Source organism: Carettochelys insculpta, chromosome 21, assembly GCF_033958435.1.
Source record: "Carettochelys insculpta isolate YL-2023 chromosome 21, ASM3395843v1, whole genome shotgun sequence".
NCBI classification, from domain to species: domain Eukaryota; kingdom Metazoa; phylum Chordata; order Testudines; family Carettochelyidae; genus Carettochelys; species Carettochelys insculpta.
The window spans coordinates 8081627-8103802 of record NC_134157.1 but is presented as its reverse complement, the minus strand read 5'-3'; the positions used below and the strand labels follow the sequence as shown (position 1 = coordinate 8103802).

At 44.1% G+C, this 22176-nt stretch overlaps 1 protein-coding gene across 13 annotated transcripts in view; it reads right to left on the bottom strand.

Moving 5' to 3' along the window:
* Positions 1-6421: 6421 nt before the first annotated feature.
* TNC (tenascin C) overlaps positions 6422-22176 on the bottom strand; it is a 103771-nt gene continuing 88016 nt past the window's right edge. For all 13 annotated transcript variants that reach the window (XM_075015810.1, XM_075015811.1, XM_075015815.1 and 10 more), the window contains 10 exons: positions 21677-21820; positions 19110-19229; positions 17700-17843; positions 17476-17606; positions 16259-16391; positions 12111-12262; positions 11307-11403; positions 10950-11111; positions 9133-9296; positions 6422-7678 (listed from right to left, as the gene is read on the bottom strand). In XM_075015810.1, coding sequence (XP_074871911.1) covers positions 7568-7678; positions 9133-9296; positions 10950-11111; positions 11307-11403; positions 12111-12262; positions 16259-16391; positions 17476-17606; positions 17700-17843; positions 19110-19229; positions 21677-21820 — 1358 coding nt within the window. In that variant the 3' untranslated portion in view covers positions 6422-7567. The remainder of the gene's footprint in view (positions 7679-9132; positions 9297-10949; positions 11112-11306; positions 11404-12110; positions 12263-16258; positions 16392-17475; positions 17607-17699; positions 17844-19109; positions 19230-21676; positions 21821-22176) is intronic.

Sequence of the window (22176 nt, the reverse complement as noted above, 5' to 3'; positions counted from 1 at the left end):
TTTCAAGTATCAGAGAGGTAGCTGAGTTAGTCTGTATCTTCAAAAACAAGTCTGTGGCACCTTATAGACTAACAGAAACTGGGCTAATAAAAGCTTTTTAACCTGACCTACCTTGTTGCTCTAAGGTGCCTGGAAGACTTTTCCCACAGGTGCCCCAAAATACAAGTGATATTAGTTATTAGTACTTCAATGTGTTAATGTATGGCAAACTGGCTCAAACCCGCTCAGTTTTGCTCAGACAAATGACTGACACTTCTTCTCCTGCTATTGAAAGAGCATGGGTAACCTTCCCACCTAACCTTGCAACCTCCTGCAGTGGCTTGGCCACTCCTAATTTATGCTCCTTTTGTCACACATCTCCAGTCTGTGGCCATAGGCATCGCTTCAGCTTGCTCATTGGTGTGCAAAGCAAAGCTCTACTGTGGGTCAGAGACCTACAAGAGAGGCTAAACCGCCCGGGAGTACCTCCTTGGAATAAATTGTTTGACAGTATTGGACTTGGCAGGGATGATACAAAAAGCTCTGGTTTAAACTTCCTAGGGAGGCTGTGGAAAGGATTTACAAGTGAAGTCAAAGGCGAGGCCTGGCACATTAATCAGGCCCAGAATGAGTCCAAGTACAATCTACCATAGATCTAGTGTGCCACCTACTGGGAAAAGAGATAGCAATAAATGGGGAAGTCTGACCGAATTAGACTGGCAGAGAGTCTGAGTCCCGACCAAATGTTGGGATAAGAACATAAGAACATAAGAATGGCCATACTGGGTCAGACCAAAGGTCCATCCAGCCCAGTATCCCGTCTGCCGACAGTGGCCAATGCCAGGTGCCCCAGAGAAGGAGAACAGAAGACAATGATCAAGTGATTTATCTCCTGCCATCCATCTCCTGCCCTTGTTCTGAAGGCTTGGGCACCAAACTTTACCCCTGGCTAATAGCCATTTATGGACCTAACCTGCAAACATTTATCGAGCTCTTTTTTAAACCCCAATAGAGTCCTGGCCTTCACAGCCTCCTCCGGCAAGGAGTTCCACAGGTTGACTGTGTGCTGTGTGAAGAAAAATTTCCTTTTATTAGTTTTGAACCTACTACCCATCAATTTCATTTGGGGTCCCCTAGTTCTTGTATTATCGGAAAAGGTAAATAATTTTTCTATATTCACTTTCTCCACACCATTCATGATTATATATACCTCTATCATATCACCCCTCAGTCGCCTCTTTTCCAGACTGAAAAGTCCCAGTCTCTCTAGCCTCTCCCCCTATGGGACCCGTTCCAAACCCCTAATCATCTTAGTCGCCCTTTTCTGAACCTTTTCTAATGCCAATATATCTTTTTTGAGGTGAGGAGACCACATCTGCATGCAGTACTCAAGATGTGGGCGTACCATAGTTTTATATAGGGGAAGTATGATATTTTTTGTCTTATTATCTATCCCTTTTTTAATAATTCCTAACATCCTATTTGCTTTACTAACTGCCGCTGCACACTGCGTGGATGTCTTCAGAGAACTATCCACTATAACTCCAAGATCCCTTTCCTGATCTGTTGTAGCTAAATTTGACCCCATCATGTTGTACGTGTAATTTGGATTATTTTTTCAAATGTGCGTTACCTTACACTTACCCACATTAAATTTCATTTGCCATTTTGCTGCCCAGTCACTCAGTTTGCTGAGATCTTTTTGTAGTTCTTCACAATCCCTTTCGGTTTTGACTGTCCTGAACAACTTGGTGTCATCTGCAAACTTTGCCACCTCACTGCTTACCTCATTTTCTAGATCATTGATGAACAAGTTGAACAGGATCGGTCCCAGGACTGACCCCTGGGGAACACCACTAGTCACCCCCCTCCATTGTGAAAATTTACCATTTATTCCAACCCTTTGTTTTCTGTCTTTTAACCAATTCCCGATCCATGAAAGGATCTTTCCTCCTATCCCATGACCGCCTAATTTACATAAAAGCCTTTGGTGTGGGACCATGTCAAAGGCTTTCTGGAAATATAGGTATATTATGTCCACTGGGTGCCCCTTGTCCGCATGTTTATTAACCCCTTCAAAGAATTCTAATAGATTAGTTAGACGCGACTTCCCTCTGCAGAAACCATGCTGACTTTTGCCCAACAATTTGTGCTCTTCTACGTGCCTTGCAATTTTATTCTTTACTATTGTTTCTACTAATTTGCCTGGTACTGATGTTAGACTTATCGGTCTATAATTGCCAGGGTCTCCTCTAGATCCTTTTTCAAATATTGGCGTTATATTGGCCGTCTTCCAGTCATTGGGTACCGAAGCGGATTTAAAGGATAGGTTACAAACCACTGTTAATAACTCCGCAATTTCACATTTGAGTTCTTTCAGAACCCTTGGGTGAATACCATCTGGTCCTGGAGACTTGTTACTATTCAGCTTATCAATTAACTCCAAAACCTCCTCTAATGTCACTTCAATCTGGGAGAGTTCCTCAGATTTGTCACCTAAAAAGGCTGGCTCAGATTTAGGAACCTCTGTAACATCCTCAGCCGTGAAGACTGAAGCAAAGAAATCATTTAATTGCTCCGCAATGGCACTGTCTTCCTTGATCGCTCCTTTTATATCTTTATCGTCCAAGGGCCCCACTGCTTTTTTAGTGGGCTTCCTGCTTCTAATGTATTTAAAAAACATTTTACTATCATTTTTTGAATTTTTGGCTAGCTGTTCCTCAAAATCTTTTTTGGCTTTTCTTACTACATTATGACACTTAATTTGGGAGTGTTTATGTTCCTTTCTATTTTCCTCACTAGGATTTGACTTCCACTTTTTAAAAGCTGCCCTTTTCTCTCTCACTGCCTTTTTAACATGGTTGTTAAGCCATGGTGGTTCTTTGTGAGGTCTCTTACTGTGTTTTTTTATTTGGGGTATACATTTAAGTTGGGCCTCTAGTATGGTGTCTTTAAACAGTTTCCATGCAGCTTCCAGGGATTTTAGTTTAGTTACTCTACCTTTTAGTTTCTGTTTAACTAGCTTCCTCATTTTAGTGTAATTCCCCTTTTTGAAATTAAATGCTGGAGTGTTTGACAGCTGCGGTGTTCTTCCCAACAAAGGAATATTAAAAGTTATTATATTGTGGTCACTATTTCCAAGCGGTCCAGTAACAGTTACCTCTTGGACCAGATCCTGTGTTCCAGTCAGGACTAGATCAAGAATTGACTCTCCCCTTGTGGGTTCCTGTACTAGCTGCTCCAAGAAGCAGTCATTTAAGGCATCAAGAAATTTAATCTCTGAATCCCTTCCTGAGGTGACATGTACCCAATCAATATGGGGATAATTGAAATCTCCTATTATTACTGTGTTTTTTATTTTGATAGCCTCTCTAATCTCCCTTAACATTTCAGCATCACTATCAGTGTCCTGGTTAGGTGGTCGGTAATATATTCCTAATGCCATATTCATATTAGAGGAATGAATTGTTATCCATAATGATTCTATGGAACATTTTGATTCCTTTAGGATTTTTGTTTCATTTTATTCTATATTATCCTTCACATATAGTACCACTCCGCCACCCGCACGACCTGTTCTGTCTTTCTGATATAATTTATATCCCGGTATGATAGTGTACCACTGATTGTCCTCATTCCACCATGTTTCTGTGATGCCTATTATGTCAACTTCCTCCTTTGATATGAGGTACTCCAGTTCACCCATCTTATTAGACAGACTCCTAGCATTAGTGTAAAAGCACTTTAAAAAACTACCACTATTTATATGTCCACCTTTCACAGACGCCTTGGATTTTTTTTATATGTGATTGTTTCACATCTGATCTTGCCCATATATTATTTCCCACGTTCCCTATCTGACTAACTTCTAGGGAATCCCTATCTATGGAGCCTCACGTAAGAGAAGTCTCCGTCCGATCCAGGTGCTCCCCTGCACCAATCGGCTTTCCCCCACCTCTTAGTTTAAAAACTGCTCTATGACCTTTTTAATGTTTAATGCCAGCAGTCTGGATCCACCTTGATTTAGGTGGAGCCCATCAATCCGGTATAGGCTCCCCCTACCCCAAAAGTGTCCCCAGTTCCTAATAAATCTAAACCCCTCTTCCCTACACCATTGTCTCATCCATGCATTGAGACTCTGAAGTTCTGCCTGTCTATCTGGCCCTGCGCATGGAACTGGAAGCATTTCAGAGAATGCCACCATAGATGTTCTGGATTTCAGTCTCTTTCTTAGTAACCTAAATTTGGCCTCCAGAACATCTCTACTACCCTTCCCTATGTCATTGGTACCGACATGTACTACGACCACCGGCTCCTCCCCAGCACTGCCCATAAGTCTGTCTAGATGCCTCGAGAGATCTGCAGCCTTTGCACCAGGCAGGCAAGTCATCATACGGTTCTCCTGGTCATCACAAACCCAACTACCTATATTTCTAATGATCTAATCCCCCACTACTAAAACCTGCTTCTTCCTAACAGCTGGTGCTCCCTGCCCCGGAGAAGTATCCTCGGAGCTAGAGGATACAATAGCACCCTCTGGAAGGAGGGTCCCAACTATGGGATGGTTTCCCTCTGCTCCCATTGACTGCTCTCCTTCCCTGAGCCTTTCATCCTCCGTAACAGCATCAGGACTGTCAGATTGGAGGTGGGACAGCCCTACTATGTCCCGGAAAGTCTCATCAACAAACACCTCTGCCTTCCTTAGCTCCTCCAGTTCAGCCACCCTGGCCTCCAAAGCACACACTTGGTCTCTGAGGGCCAGGAGCTCCTTGCATCGAGCACACACATACGCCACCCGCCCACAGGGTAGGTAGTCATACATATCGCACTCGACACAATAAACAGTATCCCCCACTCTGCTGCTGGGCTTCTGCCTCCATTTCCTACTCTAATTATATATGAGGGTTTAATTAAATGTTTCAGATAGAGGTTGTTATAAAGGATTTAAGTTTAAGGGCAATAGAAGTCACTGGCTCCCTCCAAGCTCCCCTTCTAAATTCCCCTCTCAAAACTCCCTCCGTTAGCACTCACCCTGTTCGCAAGCACCTGGTTGCAAAACTCCCTGGTCACTTACTAGCGGGGTTTAAGTGCTCGGCCTCCCTGATAGCTCCTCCCTCTGCCTACAGCTCAGCCAATCAGCACATGGTGTTTTGATTCAAACCTAATCAAGACTCACAGCTTCCAACTGCCTGCCTGAGCACACGGCCTTTCAAACAAACACTCAGCTCAGCACTCCAAACTCCAAACAAACAAACAAACACAAGCCCAGAACCCCCAAACACAAGCAGCCACTTACCCCAAGGTGCTTTAGTTTGCTCTTTCCTTCTCCTCCTCCAGGAGAGCCTCTCAGAACTCCCTCCTGTTCGCACTCACCCTGTTCGCAAGCACCCGGTCGCAAAGCCACAGGGGTAGGAGTAGGAGCAGCTACAGTTTGCTACCAAGGTGCTCACCATACCTCTGCCACTGGACTAAGAGGGTCTCCACAGCAGCTTGACATTCAGATTACTAGTTGGATCAGCAGGGTTTCCCCGGTGTGCTCAAACACTCAGCCACAGGCTCTGGGCCAGTGAAAGATCCATACCATTAAGTGAACTCAGGATTGGAAATGATTGGTTTCAAAGGATTACACTAGGGAACACTCTACTGGGCTGGGAGCGGGGAGAATCCTATAAACAGAGCTGTAACAGGGGCTTTGGCAAGAACAGTCCCTGGGAACAGGGGCTGCAAAAGGTGCTGTGGACTAGTTGGGGAAAAATGTTGTGGAAGAGATTGATGTTTTATGCCACTAGATAGTTGCAAGCATTTTTAACTTAACCAGTATTTTTGCTCCTGTGTGATCTGGAATCACAGAACACAAGAACTGGAAGGGACCTTGAGAGGTTATCAAGTCCAGTTGCCTACCCTCAAGGCAGGACCAAGTACCATCTAGACCACTCCCATAGATGTCTGCCTAACCGGCTCTTAAATTTCTCCTGTGATTGAGATTCCACAACCTCCCTAGGCAATTTATTCCAGTGTTTAACCAGCCTGACAGGAAATTTTTCCTGATGTCCAAACTAAACTTCTCTTAAGTTTAAGCCAATTGCTTCTTTTTCTATCCTTAGAGACCAAGGAGAACAATTTTGCTCCATCCTCTTTGTAACCCTCTTTTAAGTACTTGAAAACTGCTATCATGTCCCCTCTCACTCTTCTCTTCTCTAAACTACATGCAGGTATTCAGGGAGAAGGGAATAAAACAATGATAGATTTTCGCTCTTGCATGAAGATGTAGCAACAAAGCACAGCAACGTTGGCCAGCAGCACTATGTCCCTGCTGCAACAGATGTGCTCACAGAGTGAGCATCTTCTTTCCAAGCCACAATACCAGAGATGGTAGAGGAACAGACAGATGCCCACAAGTGAGGAGCATGGGGAGAGCAAAGTAAGGAACAGACTCCAGGGCTTAACACAAAAGATCTTTTATTGCCTTTTATCAAAGAGTATGGTCCAAAGGAACTATGCAGAGGCTTCATTCACGGTTTGTTTGTTTTTGTTTTTTGTTTTTTTTTAAAAAGAGCCCTTTATTTACATATCTGTTCAGAATCACCATATGGTAGCTAATCCCAACTTTGCATTTTGCTTGTTTTCTTATGTTAGCAATTCCCACCTAGTTGAAAGCAAGAGTCAGTCAGTTACACTTAGACATGGTACAACAAATGTGCTTCTGGATAGGAAAAAAGGAACACCCTCTAAAAACCTTCATGAGCATTCCATTGCAATGAGTCCACCAGAATACTTACACCCAAACACTGACACACTGACAAAGGGAGTGTGCTTTCTGAATAAATTTACCATTGTGATCATGCTCAGTCTTCTTTACTACCCTGCTTAAGGAAATATACCCTGGACGTGCATAAACTTGATGCAGGAAGAAAATGGAGAGGTTTATTTAAAAGTAATTGTGCTTTTATTTAAAAAAAATACAATCAGACACTGTCCTGCTGTGTTTTGGAAAGCTGGGTCCTTTAAAAAGATGACAAAATGGTGTTTATTATTATTATTATTATTTTGTTAATACAGTTAAGATTTTGCTCATGGTTTAAACTGTGCTTCTTTCTTCCTCATCTTTCTTTGCAATACATGTTATATATATTAAAATAAGCTGCCCAATGACCAAAAGAATTTCAAACAATAATAATAATAATAATAATAATAATAATGCAAATTTGTGTGTGTAAAAAATGGCGGCTGGCTCTCAAACAACCAATGCACAGCCTATTCCCTCGCCCCTCCCTGGAGCTGCCCAAGAGACCACGGAAGAATGTTTTCATGGAACCTCTCTGAGAAAAAAAAACCCCTCCCAAATTCTATAAAAAAAAAAAACGAACCCTTGAGATTGTCGTCTTTGGTGTGAAGGGCATTAACCATGGGCAACAAAAGCGGTCTGCTTAAGGCTGGTCACTGACTGTAGAAGGAGCCCTAGTTAGGTCTAGCATCACTGATGCTTTAGTAAGATTACCAGCTGCCTTATCCCCCTTCTCAAAGTTATCCCAGAAAACCCTCCCATTACCCTGGCCCTGCTTCCCAAACTTTCCTCCATCTCTGGATTTTATGCTCTCTTTCGTCTCCCTTCTAGATTTCGGAAGCTGGAGGGTCTCAACTTCATTTCTGCAAACTGGATAGAGTATTCATGGCCCTTCCAGTGGAACCAGTTAACACCCTGCAAAAACATACAAGCAACATGACCTTATATTGGCATAATATTCAAATTCAAATTTTGCTCTTATATTGCTCTTTTCAGACAGAGAGCTCAAAATACTCTATAGGTCGGGAAAGAGATGTATGAGAGATGAAATGGCTTGCCCAGGGTCACATCATCAAGCCAGCAACAAATCCAAGAACAGAAGTTAGATGTCCTGAATCCCAGTCCATATCGCTATCAACTAGGTAATGCTGATTGCGTATGTCTTGTCTTATTCTGAATTTCACAAAAGAAAGGTTGCCATATTTATTTTTTTGCTGTATCATAGAATCATATATGTCAAAGCTAGAAAAGACCATTATGATCACCTCATCTAACCCAGACAGCCCAGACTATAGAATTTCATGGAGTGATTCCTGCATTAGTCCCAGCAATTAGTGGTTGAATTAAGGCATCTTTCTTAGAAAGAGATATCCAACCTCAGCTTAAAGGTTGGCAAAGAATTTACTGGGTCCCTTGTTCCAATTCCAACAGGAATCATCTATGAATGGAATAGCACTGGGTTCCCCATAAGTTTTGTCCCTAAGAGCACCTCCTGGTGTGGAATTAATGAAGCTGTAGTAGCTTTAAGATCCCCGAAAGCTAATATTCCTGTCCCATTCCTTTTACCAAGCTCTGCTGGATGTGGCTTGGCTGAAAGAGATTTGAGCTGGGGTAAAAGTTAGCTCTCCCCAGAACTGTCACTCCAAAACTGTTTACTTGATTTCCAACAGAATGCTTTTTTTTTTTTTTAATAAAAACATGAGAACCTGTATTTGAAGTGATAAAAGCCCCAGCCCCAACCGTTCACATGAACTCTCTAGGAAGATTGAGCAAAAAAAAGTTGAGAATGTTTGAATTGTGAATCTCAGTTGGTGAATGTGATTTAATATCTCCAAACCCCATGACCACCCAGTGGGGGCTGACAGATTTTTTAGGCCATTAGGCAAGGTAGAGACGGGCAGCTGTGCTCCCAGAAGGGGCAGGGCCTCAGCCAGAAGGGGCAGGGCTGGGGGCAGCCAGCCTTCAGCACCACGCAGAACATGACGCACTGGCCTCTCCACCCCACCAGCCCTGAGAGCTTTTTGGAGCATGCCATGTGGCACTCAAGTGGCAATTTAAAGAGTCTGAGGCTCAAGGCTCAACTGCTACCACAAAAGTGGCATTGTGTGGAGCCCTTTTGAATTACTGCGGCTTGAGGTAACTGCCCCTTTTGCCTCCCCACTGTTGGTGGGCTTGTCTCCTACTATTTCCATGATTCATTCAGTTTAATGATGGGGTTTCTCCTGTCTCTCTGAAACGATGTCTGTTGGCCAGAATAAGAAACTCACTAACAGAATGAACAAAGCAGTGGCTTGATTTGGTATAGCTGATCCTACATTCCAACGCCTTGTGGATCTTTACGTGACATTACTTTCAAATGGCAGACTCACCTGACTATGGCTGTTGTCTCCATATCTGCCCATCAGATTGGCTCGGTGACAATTCTTGTACCAGAAAGCACCTTTGTAGGACAATGCACAGTTTGTGATGGCAGCATCATTGTCCTTGTCAAAGGTGGAGAAGGATCGTCCATTATGATAGGTCATGGAGTCACCTATACCAGAGAAACAAAGAAGACTGCGTCAGGGTTTTCACTAGGCTGGTATTCTGAGCATACAAATGATTCAATGGGTAGGGGCAACTCTGAGGATTTGGGCATAAAATATGTAGGTTGTACCTGCTGAAAAATTTGGCAGTGTGTATCCAAATTTTGCAGTGACCACTTTGAAAATGCAGTCTTGAATTTCACTTGAAATCCTATTTGCCAATAAACAAAGGAGATGTGTACCTGCACTGTGATTTTTTTTCTCTGTATCCAGATTCTGAACCGATCTGGGATTTGGTTCAGGTCTACCTTGGCTAAAACTAAACACCAAAAAATGCAGGGCAGCCAGTGGAGCTATGCTGATCTACATCAGCTGAACATCTGATCTAAAGACGTGATCGGTATGTAGATTTCAAAAAGTGACAAAACATCTATTTGAAACCTAAGTAGTTTAATAAGATTACCCCTTCATTTAGCACACTTGCTGAATCCAAGATTCAAGCCCTCAAGATGCACTGTTTCTCTTGTTAGAATCAATGTTATATTGTTAAACAACTGCAACAGAGAAGGGTACGACATTCCTTACGCTAATTTAGGTGTCAATAACATTGTCAGGAGAAACAAAGAACTCCAAAGATCTTTAATTTCAGCCATGATTGATACTCAATTGCTTTTCCATGTACCTCTCAAAAATGCATGCGCCAAATTTTATTCTATGCAATTTAAACCTTTGGATCTGGTATCTCACCAGTTGTCAGATGTGCATTTGATTTCCATGTTTACTTCTACAGCTCTGTGTAAAATTGCTCTGGGGTAAATTTCAGCAGTTCATATGATTCATGGTCAATCCCGGTCCACTGCCCACGGTCAGGGAAAATGGACAGTGCCAGGGAATCTTCACATGGTTTATTAATGGAATGGGATCTCCTCTCTAGCTGGTGGTGCAGCAGTGATTTATCACCGGATTTATCCTTTGGATAAATCACCGGATTTATCCTTTGGTCCTTCGTTTGTCAAGACAGGAGCCAAAGTAGGGGTTGGGCAAAAGCTGCAGGGCCTATGCTTGATGGAATTGAAGAAAGCACTCTTCAGTAACATCATCAAGCATCTTATAACAGACATTAAGGGCACATTCTTCACTAATGGTTCTGTGATGAGCTATTATAAACCTATTAATGAGAGGTAGGGACTGCTAAAACAAGACGTATGTCTGTTTAATATGTTTGTTCACCTGAGCTGGCCCAGCAGGCCCTGACTGGTAGGTGGGGCCAAAGGAAGCATGCAGAGACCAGGGCCCGTCTGATAGGCATGGGGCCTGAAGGCATGGGGCCCAAGGCAGTCTGCTTGCCCGCCTCGCCCTGAGGCCAGGCCTGTTGTTCCCATTCTGTCATAAGCATGTTATAAAAAGTGGCTTCTGAAGGAGCAGAGCCCTTGGAATGCAACCAGAGAGGAAAGTGAGCTTTTCAAATGTTCAGCTCACACTCCTAAAGGACATACTTGCCATGACAACATTCCCGTTGCTTCTGCACAGAAGCTGTTTCTCTGAACCAAGTGGTAGGAAATTGTAGCTCAAGCCTGATGTGGAGAAATGCAAAGCCTCCACCCCACCCCCACCTTCCCATGACCTATTTCTAGCCTGAAAAAATATTAGCTTTAACCCACCTGCTGTACCACTGTATCCATCCACTTTTAGCCGATAACGGCTCTTGGAGTCTCCCACGCTAAACCTGTCGTAGATTGCGTATGCTGTCTCACCCTTGTCTTGGAGATCCACACGCAGCTCATATTGGCCCTGAGAAGTGATTTTGTGGAGGTTTTCCAGACCTGTATGAATGAATGGATAAACAACTAAAGAACCACCGTATTGTCTCTCTCTCTTGATCTCCTCCCTTAATGGTGTATTACCACATGTTACGTCTTTCTGCTGTGAACCTCTGTAGGGAAGTTAGTATTGTGGTTGGTAATATGTTTACAAGCGACTCATTCTTTTGTTTCAGAAAGCTGTTGGTAATCACGTACCAATCCAGAATTCATCCTTGGGATCCCCAAACCCAGCAGCATAAGTCCTCCAGTTCCTGTAGAAGTTTTCCTTTCCATTGTGGCGCCTCAGAAACACCTAAAACCCCAAAACACAAGGAGCTTTAGATTTATAACAGTTACAGCTCTTACACACTAAAGACTTCTGGACACCAATGACTTGCACATACCAACCATCCCAAAGAAACATTAGTCATCCAAGCTAGTACAGATTTTATCAGACCCACTGAACATTTATTTTAAGCAAGGCCCAAATGTCTTCTTTGGCTCCTAGCCCGCTCAGTAATCTGCAGCCTTACAATCCCTGCCTTCTGCTTCCTTTGCATTACCTTAAAGCTCAATCACTCAGACTTATTGCCAAGTACTTCTGTATCCCTCAACCTAATATCCATGGAGCTTCAGTATTTCTCAAGTACCTTGTCTTCATTCATTGACTCTCCTCAGATCCTCAGTCCCAGCTGGCTCTGAAAGATTGTTACCAATATATCTAGGTGTTCCTATTGCCTCTGGTTTTCCTATCCTGCTTAGCAACTCCTCCATCTGGTTGTAGAACTAATGCATTTTTCTCAGCCCTCATTTCTCCTGCAGTGCTTTGGAAAGGGCTCTGCCTCTGCTTTAGAATCCCTCCCCAACAGCAGCCTGATTTAGAACTAGAAAGTTAATTTCCATGTCTTAATGCAACACCATGAAAAATGCATTAATTGATTAAGGCTGGGCCCTGTCTCATGTTCCTTACCAGGACAACAGCAACATATAGGTTTGAATCCCTTCTTGCTGAATACTCACAATCCATCCGCCTCCATCAGCGGTCATGTCACAGTACACCTCGAGGGGCTGAGACTTGTCTCCATTCATATAAATGGTGTAAAGTCCAGAGGCACTTTCTCCATTCAGCAGAGCTTGGGAGCAGTCTCTAGGGTAAGGATAGAGAGCTCCAACTGCACACAAAAAAATAAAACAAAAAAAACGGAACAGCGCATGGTAAACCATTGAGAAAGAAATGCATCTTGCTGATATTTAGGTCATTAATTTGTGAGTTCTTTCTGATAAGACGACAAATAAATCTCTTTAATTTAGAAGTGATCCTGGTAAGAATGAACTAATAGCTCATTGGTTCATGGGTTTGAAAATTTGGGATGGAAAATAAACTTGACTGTCCACAGATCTGTACGAAAAACTATTGGCATTTGTAGTTATGTAGCATTTTCCTTTTTCAATGTGCTCATTAAGTAATGAATCCTTGTAGCATTGTGGTGCCTTAAACATTAATCTCCTTAGTATACAGATAATAGAAATTAAATCAGAGAATTTAGACGACTTGCCCAATGTCCTATAACTAGTGGTGCTGAAAGCTGCTGCCTGGCCTTAGGCAAAGTGTGTAGGTGGTGGTGGGGGATGAGATGGATGGACAGGGGGAGCTGGCTCCACTCCCTGGAAGGGGAGGGGCCAAGGGTAGAAGGGGAGGGACCTATGGGATTTGGACCTCAGCACTGCCTGGACCACAATGCTGGACCTCCCTTCACAGCCACATACAATGACGCAGCAGGGCTGCTGCAACAAGTCAAAGGGAAACAGAGTTCCAGCATCTGTTTCTACTGCCCTTTTTGCCCGCCACCTCACCCCCATCAGTGGGCCTGCTTACAGCTGGTCAATGGCATTGGTTCACAGTGTCAAATTTGCATATGAATTTATAAGTTGACCTTCTCAGGCAAATAAAAAAAAATTGAAACAAATTGCAAAGAGAAACTGCTGAGCTGGAATTCATATGCAAATTTGACACTGTGAACCAAGGTCTAAGCAGACATCTGGAGCAGTATTCAATTACAGTGGGTAGTTTCCAGTTCAGGTTCTCCACCTTCTCGTCTCCACTCTGATGCTAGTAGCACTGATGTCACACTCTCATCTCTGTATCCTGTTTTTTCTTCAGCATCTGAGGACGTGAGTTGTATCTCACGAAAACTTGTACCCTAACACCCTACTACATTTGTTAGTCTTCAAGTACCACAAGACTCCTTGTTGTTTTTGCTGAAACACTAGCACAGCTACCCCCTGAGACATTTCAAGAACATGCATTTCAAAGGGAGACTGGGTTATAAAAGTTATAGGAAAAAAACTCTCCAATTCATCTGTCTTTCATCCGAGAAGACAAAGGAACCAGCCCTGTGACTCTGAGGGATGATCCTGACCCGAGAACTTGGTCAGCCATATTGCTGAAAAGTACAAGGTAAAGATTTTACCTTGAACTCCAAGTCTAGCTTGTTAAGTTTTAGGCACTAGAAAATGTGTTCCTCTTTACATCTCTTGTAATCATTTCTGACTTTTTTACCTAATAGTTTAATTCACATAAAATCTTACCTTCTTGTGATAATAAACTTTTACCTTTTTAAGCCAAACCAATCCAGTGTTGAGTTTAAATAGAACTGTTTGATTACTCCAGTTAAAGTAGCAAGCTGTAGAACCTTTACAGTGGCAATGGAGCTCTAATATCTGAATTGTCCAGGAGAAGCAGGACAGTACAGAACACACATTTCTGGGAAAATTCAGGGCTAGGAATATGTTGGGGTCATATAGCAAGTAGTAACCAATGCTGCTGGAAGCTAGACTGTGACTGGAGTGTGGCTGATGGGCTGCTGGAGTCAGAGCTGCAGGAGCAATACAGATACTGAGGGCAAGTCTACACTATGGGGCAATGTCAACCTAAAGGTACACAACTCCAGCTATATGAATAGCATACCTGGAGCTGATGTACCTTAGGTGGAGTTGCTGTGGGGTCTCCACTGCAAGGGGTGCATGAGAAATTCCCCTATTAATTTCCATTACAATTCTCATTGTGGTGGAGTAATAGAGTCAACAAGAGATCAATCAGCAGTTGATTAAGATGATTATTAGACCTACTAAATTGATTCTGGGGGATCAATCACTTCAGTGTTGATCGCTGGACAAGTGTGTTCCAGGTTGGGAGCTACAACAGCAAAGCATTGTGAAGCACCAGAAGCTGTGGAGTACGTGGTGACACAGCCCCTCACTGATTTGGATTGCACCTCAGAATTTAATTTTATACTGTATGTCTATATCTATAGATGGATAATTGATTTCTTAAAAAAAATCAAATAAGGAAATATTTAGGGACAGATTATTAAAGCTAGGCCTCCTGTCTATGACTGTGGTGTTGAAGGCACAATTAACTGCTTTTTTCGCCTACCTACTTGCAAAGTTAAATATTTAAGTGAAATTTTGTCTGCAACTCCCTGCAGGACAAAACTGCACCTGGAATGATCTGCATCTGTGACATGGAGAGTATAACACAGTGAAAGAAATCTGGATTTGTTCAATAAGAAATGTAAGGCAAAGTTTTTACAAAACAAGGTATGTGAAAAACAACAGTGGTGCATTTCCTTTGGACTACATACTGGCATAGATGCAATACAATTCCTCAACACCAAAGTCTTCACTACTATTAAAACATGTACGTTTGGGGCATTTTCTTGAGATACTTGAAATGACTGAAAGTGCTATTGAGTACGGCATATTCCTTGGAAATAACTGCAACAGTTGTTATCAAGTGATGTTCTGTAAAGATAAAATAGGTGAATTTCTACTTTTATCACCATTTAGTCTCAAAGTCAGCTGTGAAAATGTAACTCAGGCACCCATGGTGGGAGTTGCTGACCCCTGGTATATGTAGTACATTAATACAACATGAGTTGCTAGATTCTGATACACCCTCCCTCTCAGGGGTGCCCTGTTTTTTGAAAGGTCAAATATGGTAACCGTACTCAAGCATGTACTTAACATTAAGCATGTTTGTCTGCCTGAACAAGGTCCAGACTCTTTAGTTGGCTGCAAGCAGATCCAGGGCCCCGTGAGTTTATTCAACATTGTATAAGCCATTTGGCCGGATGTCAGGAAAGATGGCAGAAGTCAGAGGCAAGCATTTGAAAAAGCAGAATTCCATAATCCCTGTATTTTCCCTGCCCTCAGTAGGAGAGCTGACTGTCAGCTGCGTCGGTGCCGGCGTGGCTGTCAGAGTACCCGATCCATTATAGCATTCAGCACACTGAAGGATCAGAACGAACACTCTGGGACAGAAGGATGAAAACTCCAGGAGCTCAGTGGGAAAGACAGAAGGAAGGGGAGAGTCTAGTCCAGGGATTAAGCGCTGAGGGCCAAACTCAGCAGGACTGGAAGTCACTCCTCAATGGACAGGATCAAGCTTTGTGTGGGTAGCTCTGAGTATGGAATGCAGTAGCACTGGGGCTAATTTTGGGGGAGATGTGCTGAGCTGTGTCCCCCCTCAACCTTTTTGAACTCCTGTCCCCGCCCCTAGGCTGGGGTCATACAAATAGCATCCAGTCTGCCGAGTCCAGGAGAGTTGGCAACCTAGCCGCACCTGGAGGCGACTGCATAAACCAAGGCCAGTGGCAGGACGCAGAGCAGCAGCACAGCCTCCAGGACCAGTGACCTGGATCACGTTGCTGGTGGGCTGCAGAGCTTGCAGGGATGGTGGGTGGCAGGAATCCAGGCGTGCTTAAGCTGATATGGCCAGTATGGCCCCTGTGGGGCTGGTGGAGTTGGTGGTGAGGCTGGCCCCCATTCACAGGGAAGCTAGATGGACAACCTGAGAGCATTATAGCAGCCTCTGCACTCATACTTGGTGGAGTGTGACTAGCTGAATTCCATCTTCCTGTGTCAGGGCAGTGAATGGGGCTGTTAGCTGGAGTGGAGGTTATCTGGTGCAGGGAGCCTCACTCAGGCCTTTTATACAGAGGCTAGCCAATCAAGATGCCCAGGGTCCTAAGCGGAGCCGATAGTCCATGATGCTGGGGCTTCACTGCTCAACGGGCGCTGCATCTGCCTACTCCAAAGCTCAATTTGGTCCTAACAAAGGAAAATTGTGGATAATTTCAACCCCTCAGCCTGAGCAAAGACCTTACTTGTTGTGAAAACTGTCTGGATTATCTTGCTCTTCAGATCTCTGTTCAGTGCCTGCAGTTTCACTGTGTACTGGGTGGATGGGCTGAGCTCAGACAGGCTGTAGAAAGTTGCCTCAGGATCCAGGATGACTTCCTGTTGAGAGAGAATAAATCCTAGAGAAACTCTGAAATGAACAAACATATGGACGGCAGCTGTTACATATTTTACTTTTTTCTGATTTTATGTAAATGATTGATGGTATTTTTTTAACCATTTAAAGGATTTACTGTGAAATTTTTTATGCCTATCAGATTTTTACCATGCCGCCATCCATTAGTAATATGAGAATGGCTGCTTGGAAATGAATGTTTAATATTATAATATTTAACTAGTGGGTCTTAAAAGCAAGCCATAGTATGAGACATTAATGTGGATTATATATGCATTTTATGTACTGCTTCAGGGGCAAAGCTTATCAAAAATTAAGCGGGGTTGTCCTTTGGGATTTATTTATGGGTGCTAGTGGCCTAAATTTCCAAATGTGACAATTTGGACATCCATCTTGAAATACTTTGAAAAGGCCTGATTTTGAGAAAATACTAAACACCCACTGTCTGAAAATTGGGTCTTTAAAAATGGCTCAGGTTGAACACCCAAAGTCACTAGTTACTTTTAGACTTGTTTGCCTTTTGTCTTTATACCATAGACATTGGCTAGGGGAAGGCAGCTGCTGCTGTGTTATTCTTTTCCTTATTGCAGAGGGAAGGTAGTCTATATGTTATTCAGGCTGCAGCTAAGTTTACCTTATAGGCTCTGATTCAGGAAAGCACTCAGATGTGTGATTACATCCCATAGACTGGTGTTTTTGAGCAGCTCTACAAGCAGGGCCACCAACAGGGAGGTGCAAAGTGGACAAATGCACAGGGGCCCAGTGTTTCAAAGGGGGCCCAGAGCTCCTAATCACCACAGATGCCGCAGTAGCAATGGCAGCAGCTGGAAGCTCCAGGTCCCTTTAAAACATTGCAGGAGCCTCACTGCCATTCAGTGTGACTTCTAAGGGCTGGGGGGTACCATACTCCAGGAGGCTCTAAGGGATGACTGCCCTTGGCCCTGCCCCTCCTGCTCAAGGCTGAGCCCCATACACCTTGCCTCTGCACTCACAGTGGTTGTTGGCCCTGCTGTCTACAAGCATGGCTCCCAACTCAGGTTAAATGGATTAAAGATCCAAGTGCAGTACCTTGACTTTGCCATCGACAGACTCATAAATAAGGAGATAGCCAGTGAGAGACCCACGTGGAGGTTTCCATGACAGGACCGCTGTTTCTGACTGAACCTCAATGGCACTTAAATCTCTTGGCGCATCCAAACCTGAAGGAAACAAGATACCGTAAGCATAACCTTACAGCATAACCTCACGGCACTACACGAGGCCGCAGTGCTGGGGTAGGGTTGACACTGCACCTGTAGTGAATTTGGTGAAGACTGTCTCACTCTTCTGGGGTCCCTTTATTGCATATAGCCGCAGGGTATATTCAGTTGCAGGAAGGAGGCCATTAAGGTCATATTCCACAGTGTTCCCAGACACCATCTGAGTAACTTCTGGCTCTACACAGCAAACACAGAAAAAGATGGGAGATAACTTTCATTTATTGGCCACTAGAGGTCAGGACATCCACTGCTAATGATACCTCAGATGGAGGCTTCAAACCAGCCCTCCATTCGAATGATCACATCCTGCCCTAACAGCTGATCATTCATTGGAAGAAAACCCATTTTTCTGAGGTGTTTCAGGATGAAATAAACATTAATGGTGAGTGAGGGGATTCACTGCCTTCAACCCACACCAAAGCTGCGTCTACACATGCACGCTACTTCGAAGTAGCGGCAGTAACTTCGAAATAGCGCCCGTCACGTCTACATGTGTTGGGCGCTATTTCGAAGTTGAAATCGACGTTAGGCGGCGAGACGTCGAAGTCGCTAACCCCATGAGGGGATGGGAATAGCACCCTACTTCGACGTTCAACATCGAAGTAGGGACGTGTAGACGATCCGCGTCCCGCAACATCGAAATAGCGGGGTCCTCCATGGCGGCCATCAGCTGGGGGGTTGAGAGATACTCTCTCTCCAGCCCTTGCGGGGCTCTGTGGTCACCGTGGGCAGCAGCCCTTAGCCCAGGGCTTCTGGCTGCTGCTGCTGCAGCTGGGGGTCCGTGCTGCATATACAGGGTCTGCAACTAGTTGTTGGCTCTGTGTATCTTGCACTGTTTAATGAAAGTGTGTCTGGGAGGGGCCCTTTAAGGGAGCGACTTGCTGTTGAGTCCGCCCCGTGACCCTGTCTGCAGCTGTGCCTGGCTCCCTTATTTCGATGTGTGCTACTTTGGCGTGTAGACGTTCCCTCGCTGCGCCTATTTCGATGTTGGGCTGAGCAACGTCGAAGTTGAACATCGACGTTGCTGGCCCTGGAGGACGTGTAGACGTTATTCATCGAAATAGCCTATTTCGATGTCGCAACATCGAAATAAGCTATTTCGATGTTGGCTGCACGTGTAGACGTAGCCCAAAGGTGCAAGTAAATTGATCACGCAACAGTCCATTCCACACACGAAGGGTGAGCACCACTGCTGTACATGTTGAAAATGAAAGTATGTTTTCTTCACCTCAAAGATAAAACAGATATCGCTCTGTGGCTGCTCAACATCTAGACTAGAGGCTGACAACTTGCTTAACTGAGTCTGTTGTAACAGACTCCTAGCCAGCCATTCCCACTCAAATTCAATCTTTTAGTCCTTTCAGTCAACCCATCCAGTCTTGAGCACCACTCTCTTGACTGCCCTGTGGTCAAGCTCAAACATTCCCCATTGACATTTCTTACCATCTTCAGCAATGTAGGAGATGATGTAATTGTCCACTGTGGCAATCGCTGGCTGCCAGATTGCCAATGCTTCAGAGTCTGTGATATTCACTGCTACTAGGCCTGATGGGGTGTCCAGAGCTGAAGGGATAGACAATAGCACAGTGGGAGAATTATACACGTTAAGGGTTACACGTGTTAAGCTAATGTGCTGTACTAGGCTTAGGACACAAACTGTGCATGCACTGCTGCTGTTGTGTGGGCCTCTTTGGAATGCAGGGGACAGGGGATACTAGAAAGATGTTGTGCTTCACAGAATGTCATTGCTGCAGAGAGAGTTCATTGTGCTAGCATATTAATACACATTCTAAGATGTTGGCAGTGATAACTAATTATATTCAAGGTCTCAGTTCTACAGGCTCTTGGATTACACTGCTGACTTCGTCCATCTTGTGGCCTCTTTCAGACTTGATACATTTCCCTCCCTAATGCTCTTGGTTCCAGACAGGTTCTTGGGGCTGTGGAAAGAATTGAACTGACAGCAACCCATGGCCATCACAATCCTCTATGCACTTCCAGTCATAACTGTTTTGAATTCTAGAATCCTAGGGCTGGAAGAGACCTCAGGATGTCATCAAGTCCAGCCCCCTGCCCAAATCAGGGCCAACCTTAACTAAATCATCCCAGCTGGGACTTTGTCAAGTTGGGGCTTGAAATAAGGAAGAGATGTAGATTCTCTAGGGATGAAGATTCCACCACCTCCCTGGTAACACATTCCAGTGCTTCACCACCCTCCTAATGAAATAGTTTTTTTCCTAATATCCAACCTAGACTTCCCCCACTGTAACTTGAGACCATTGCTCCTTGTTCTGCCATCCCTCACTACTGAGAACAGTCTCTCTCCATCCTCTTGGGAACACTCCTCAGGAAGCTGAAGGCTGTTAACACATTGCCCCTCACCCTTCTCTTCTGCAAACTAAATACACTCAAATCCCTCAGCCTCTCCTTGTACATCATGTGCTCCAGCCACCTAATAATTTTCATTGCCTGCCACTGGACCGTTTCAATTGCATCTACATCCTTCCTGTGCTGGGGGGGTGTCCAGAACTGTATGCAGTACTCCAGATGTGACCCGACCAGTGCGGAATAGTGATGAATAATCACTCCTCTAGACCTTCTGGAAATGTTCCTTCTAATGCACCCCAATATGCCATTAGCCTTCTTGGCTACAAGGCCACACTGTTGACTCATATCCAGCCCATCATCCACTGTAATCCACAGGTCCTTTTCTAGTGCAGCGCTACTTAGCCATTCAGTCCTCAGCTTGTAACAGTGCTTGGGATTCTTCTATCCCAACTTCAGGACTCTGCCCTTGTCCTTGTTGAACCTCATCAGATTTCTTTTGGCACAATCCTCCAATTTGTCTAGGTCTCCCTGGACCCTATCACTACCCTCCAGTGTATCTATCTCTCCCCTGAGCTTAGTGTCATCTACAAATTTGCTGAGGGTGCAATCCATCCCCTCATCCAAGTTATTAATAAAGATGCTGAACCATACTGGTCCTAGAACTGACTAGGGCACTCCACTTGAAACTAACTGCCAACCAGACACTGAGCACTACCTACTGGGCCTGACCATCTAGCCAACTTTCTATGCACTTTATTGTCCCTGTATCCAATCCATACTTCCTTAACTTGCTGGCAAGAACATTGTGGGAGACTGTATCAAAAGCTTTGCTAAAGTCAAGGTTTAGCACATCCATTGACTTCCCCATGTCCACAGAGCCAATTATCTCATCATAGGATCTGATTAGGTTTGTCAGGCATGACTTGCCCTTGGTTGACTATTCCTGATCACTTCCCGTTTTCCAAGCATTCACAGTCTCTGTTTTTCTTTCTTGAGGGGATTGATCTTCCCTCCTTTTCTTGTCTCTCAGCATGGGGAGCATTAATTATTCCCAAGGCTGGGCGGGGATGCAAAGTATGACCTGACCTCCGGTGCTGAGTGCACTGCCCATTCCTCCTTATGCTCAGTACCTATACAAACCCAGGAGAATGATGGGCCAACCAGACTGCAGGAGGTTTTCAAAAGGGTTGTGGGGAAACAGTATCTGTGAGTTACTTGAAACTAGTCCAGACAATGGGAGGATGAGAGGAAGGATGGTTTTCTGGTACTGAGCTGGGATTCAGGATATTAGAGAACAATTGCTTCTTCTACCCCTTACTCTGTCTGACTGGAGCCAAGTTAATTAATCTGTGCCGTAGTTCCCCATCTGCAAAATGGGGCAAATAATACTTCCTTTCTGTTTTGTTGGTTTCAGCTGTCTGAGACAGAGTCTCTCTCACACGCATTAGTACAGTGCTTACTAGAATGGGGCCCTGATCACAGTTAAAGTCTCTAGACTCATCTGTAAAACAAACACAAAGAATAATAAACCAATAAAGAAAGAAATCCTCTAGTCAGTATCAGGGAATGGCTAAAATGCGACTGGTTGGTCCTTTTCATCTCAGATGTTTATAAGTTGTCTGTATGACACGTAATATACATGGAAAGAAAATTACTAGGTCCTGATTTCTTTGGGACATTACCTGTGGTCAGAGTTCCAGAGATAGGCTCGCTTTCTTCAAATCCTTTGACTGAGATTATACTAACAGTGTAGGACACACCTGGGATCAGTTTCACCAGTCTGGTCCTAGTCTTGGTCCCATCCACTGTCATAACATTTGGAGTACCTAGGGTCAAACCAAAATGTCAAGGCAATGGTGAAATGCTTTTCCAGCCAGTGCTTAGACTGCGGTGCTCTGCTCCAAACAAAGGTCACCATTTCCAGCACTGAATTCAGTTGCATAGACTTATAGAAATATAGGGCTGGACGGAAGCTTAAGTCGTCACCAAGTCAAGCTCCCTGTACTGAGGCAGGACTGAATAAGCCTAGACCATCCTTGACAGGTATTTATCCAACCTGTTCTTAAAATCCAGGAATGGGGATTTTGGAACCTCCCTAGGGAAGTTGGTCCAGGGAGTAACTATCCATATAGTTAGAACGTTTTTCCTAATAACCAACAGAAATCTCCTTTCTTGCAGAGTA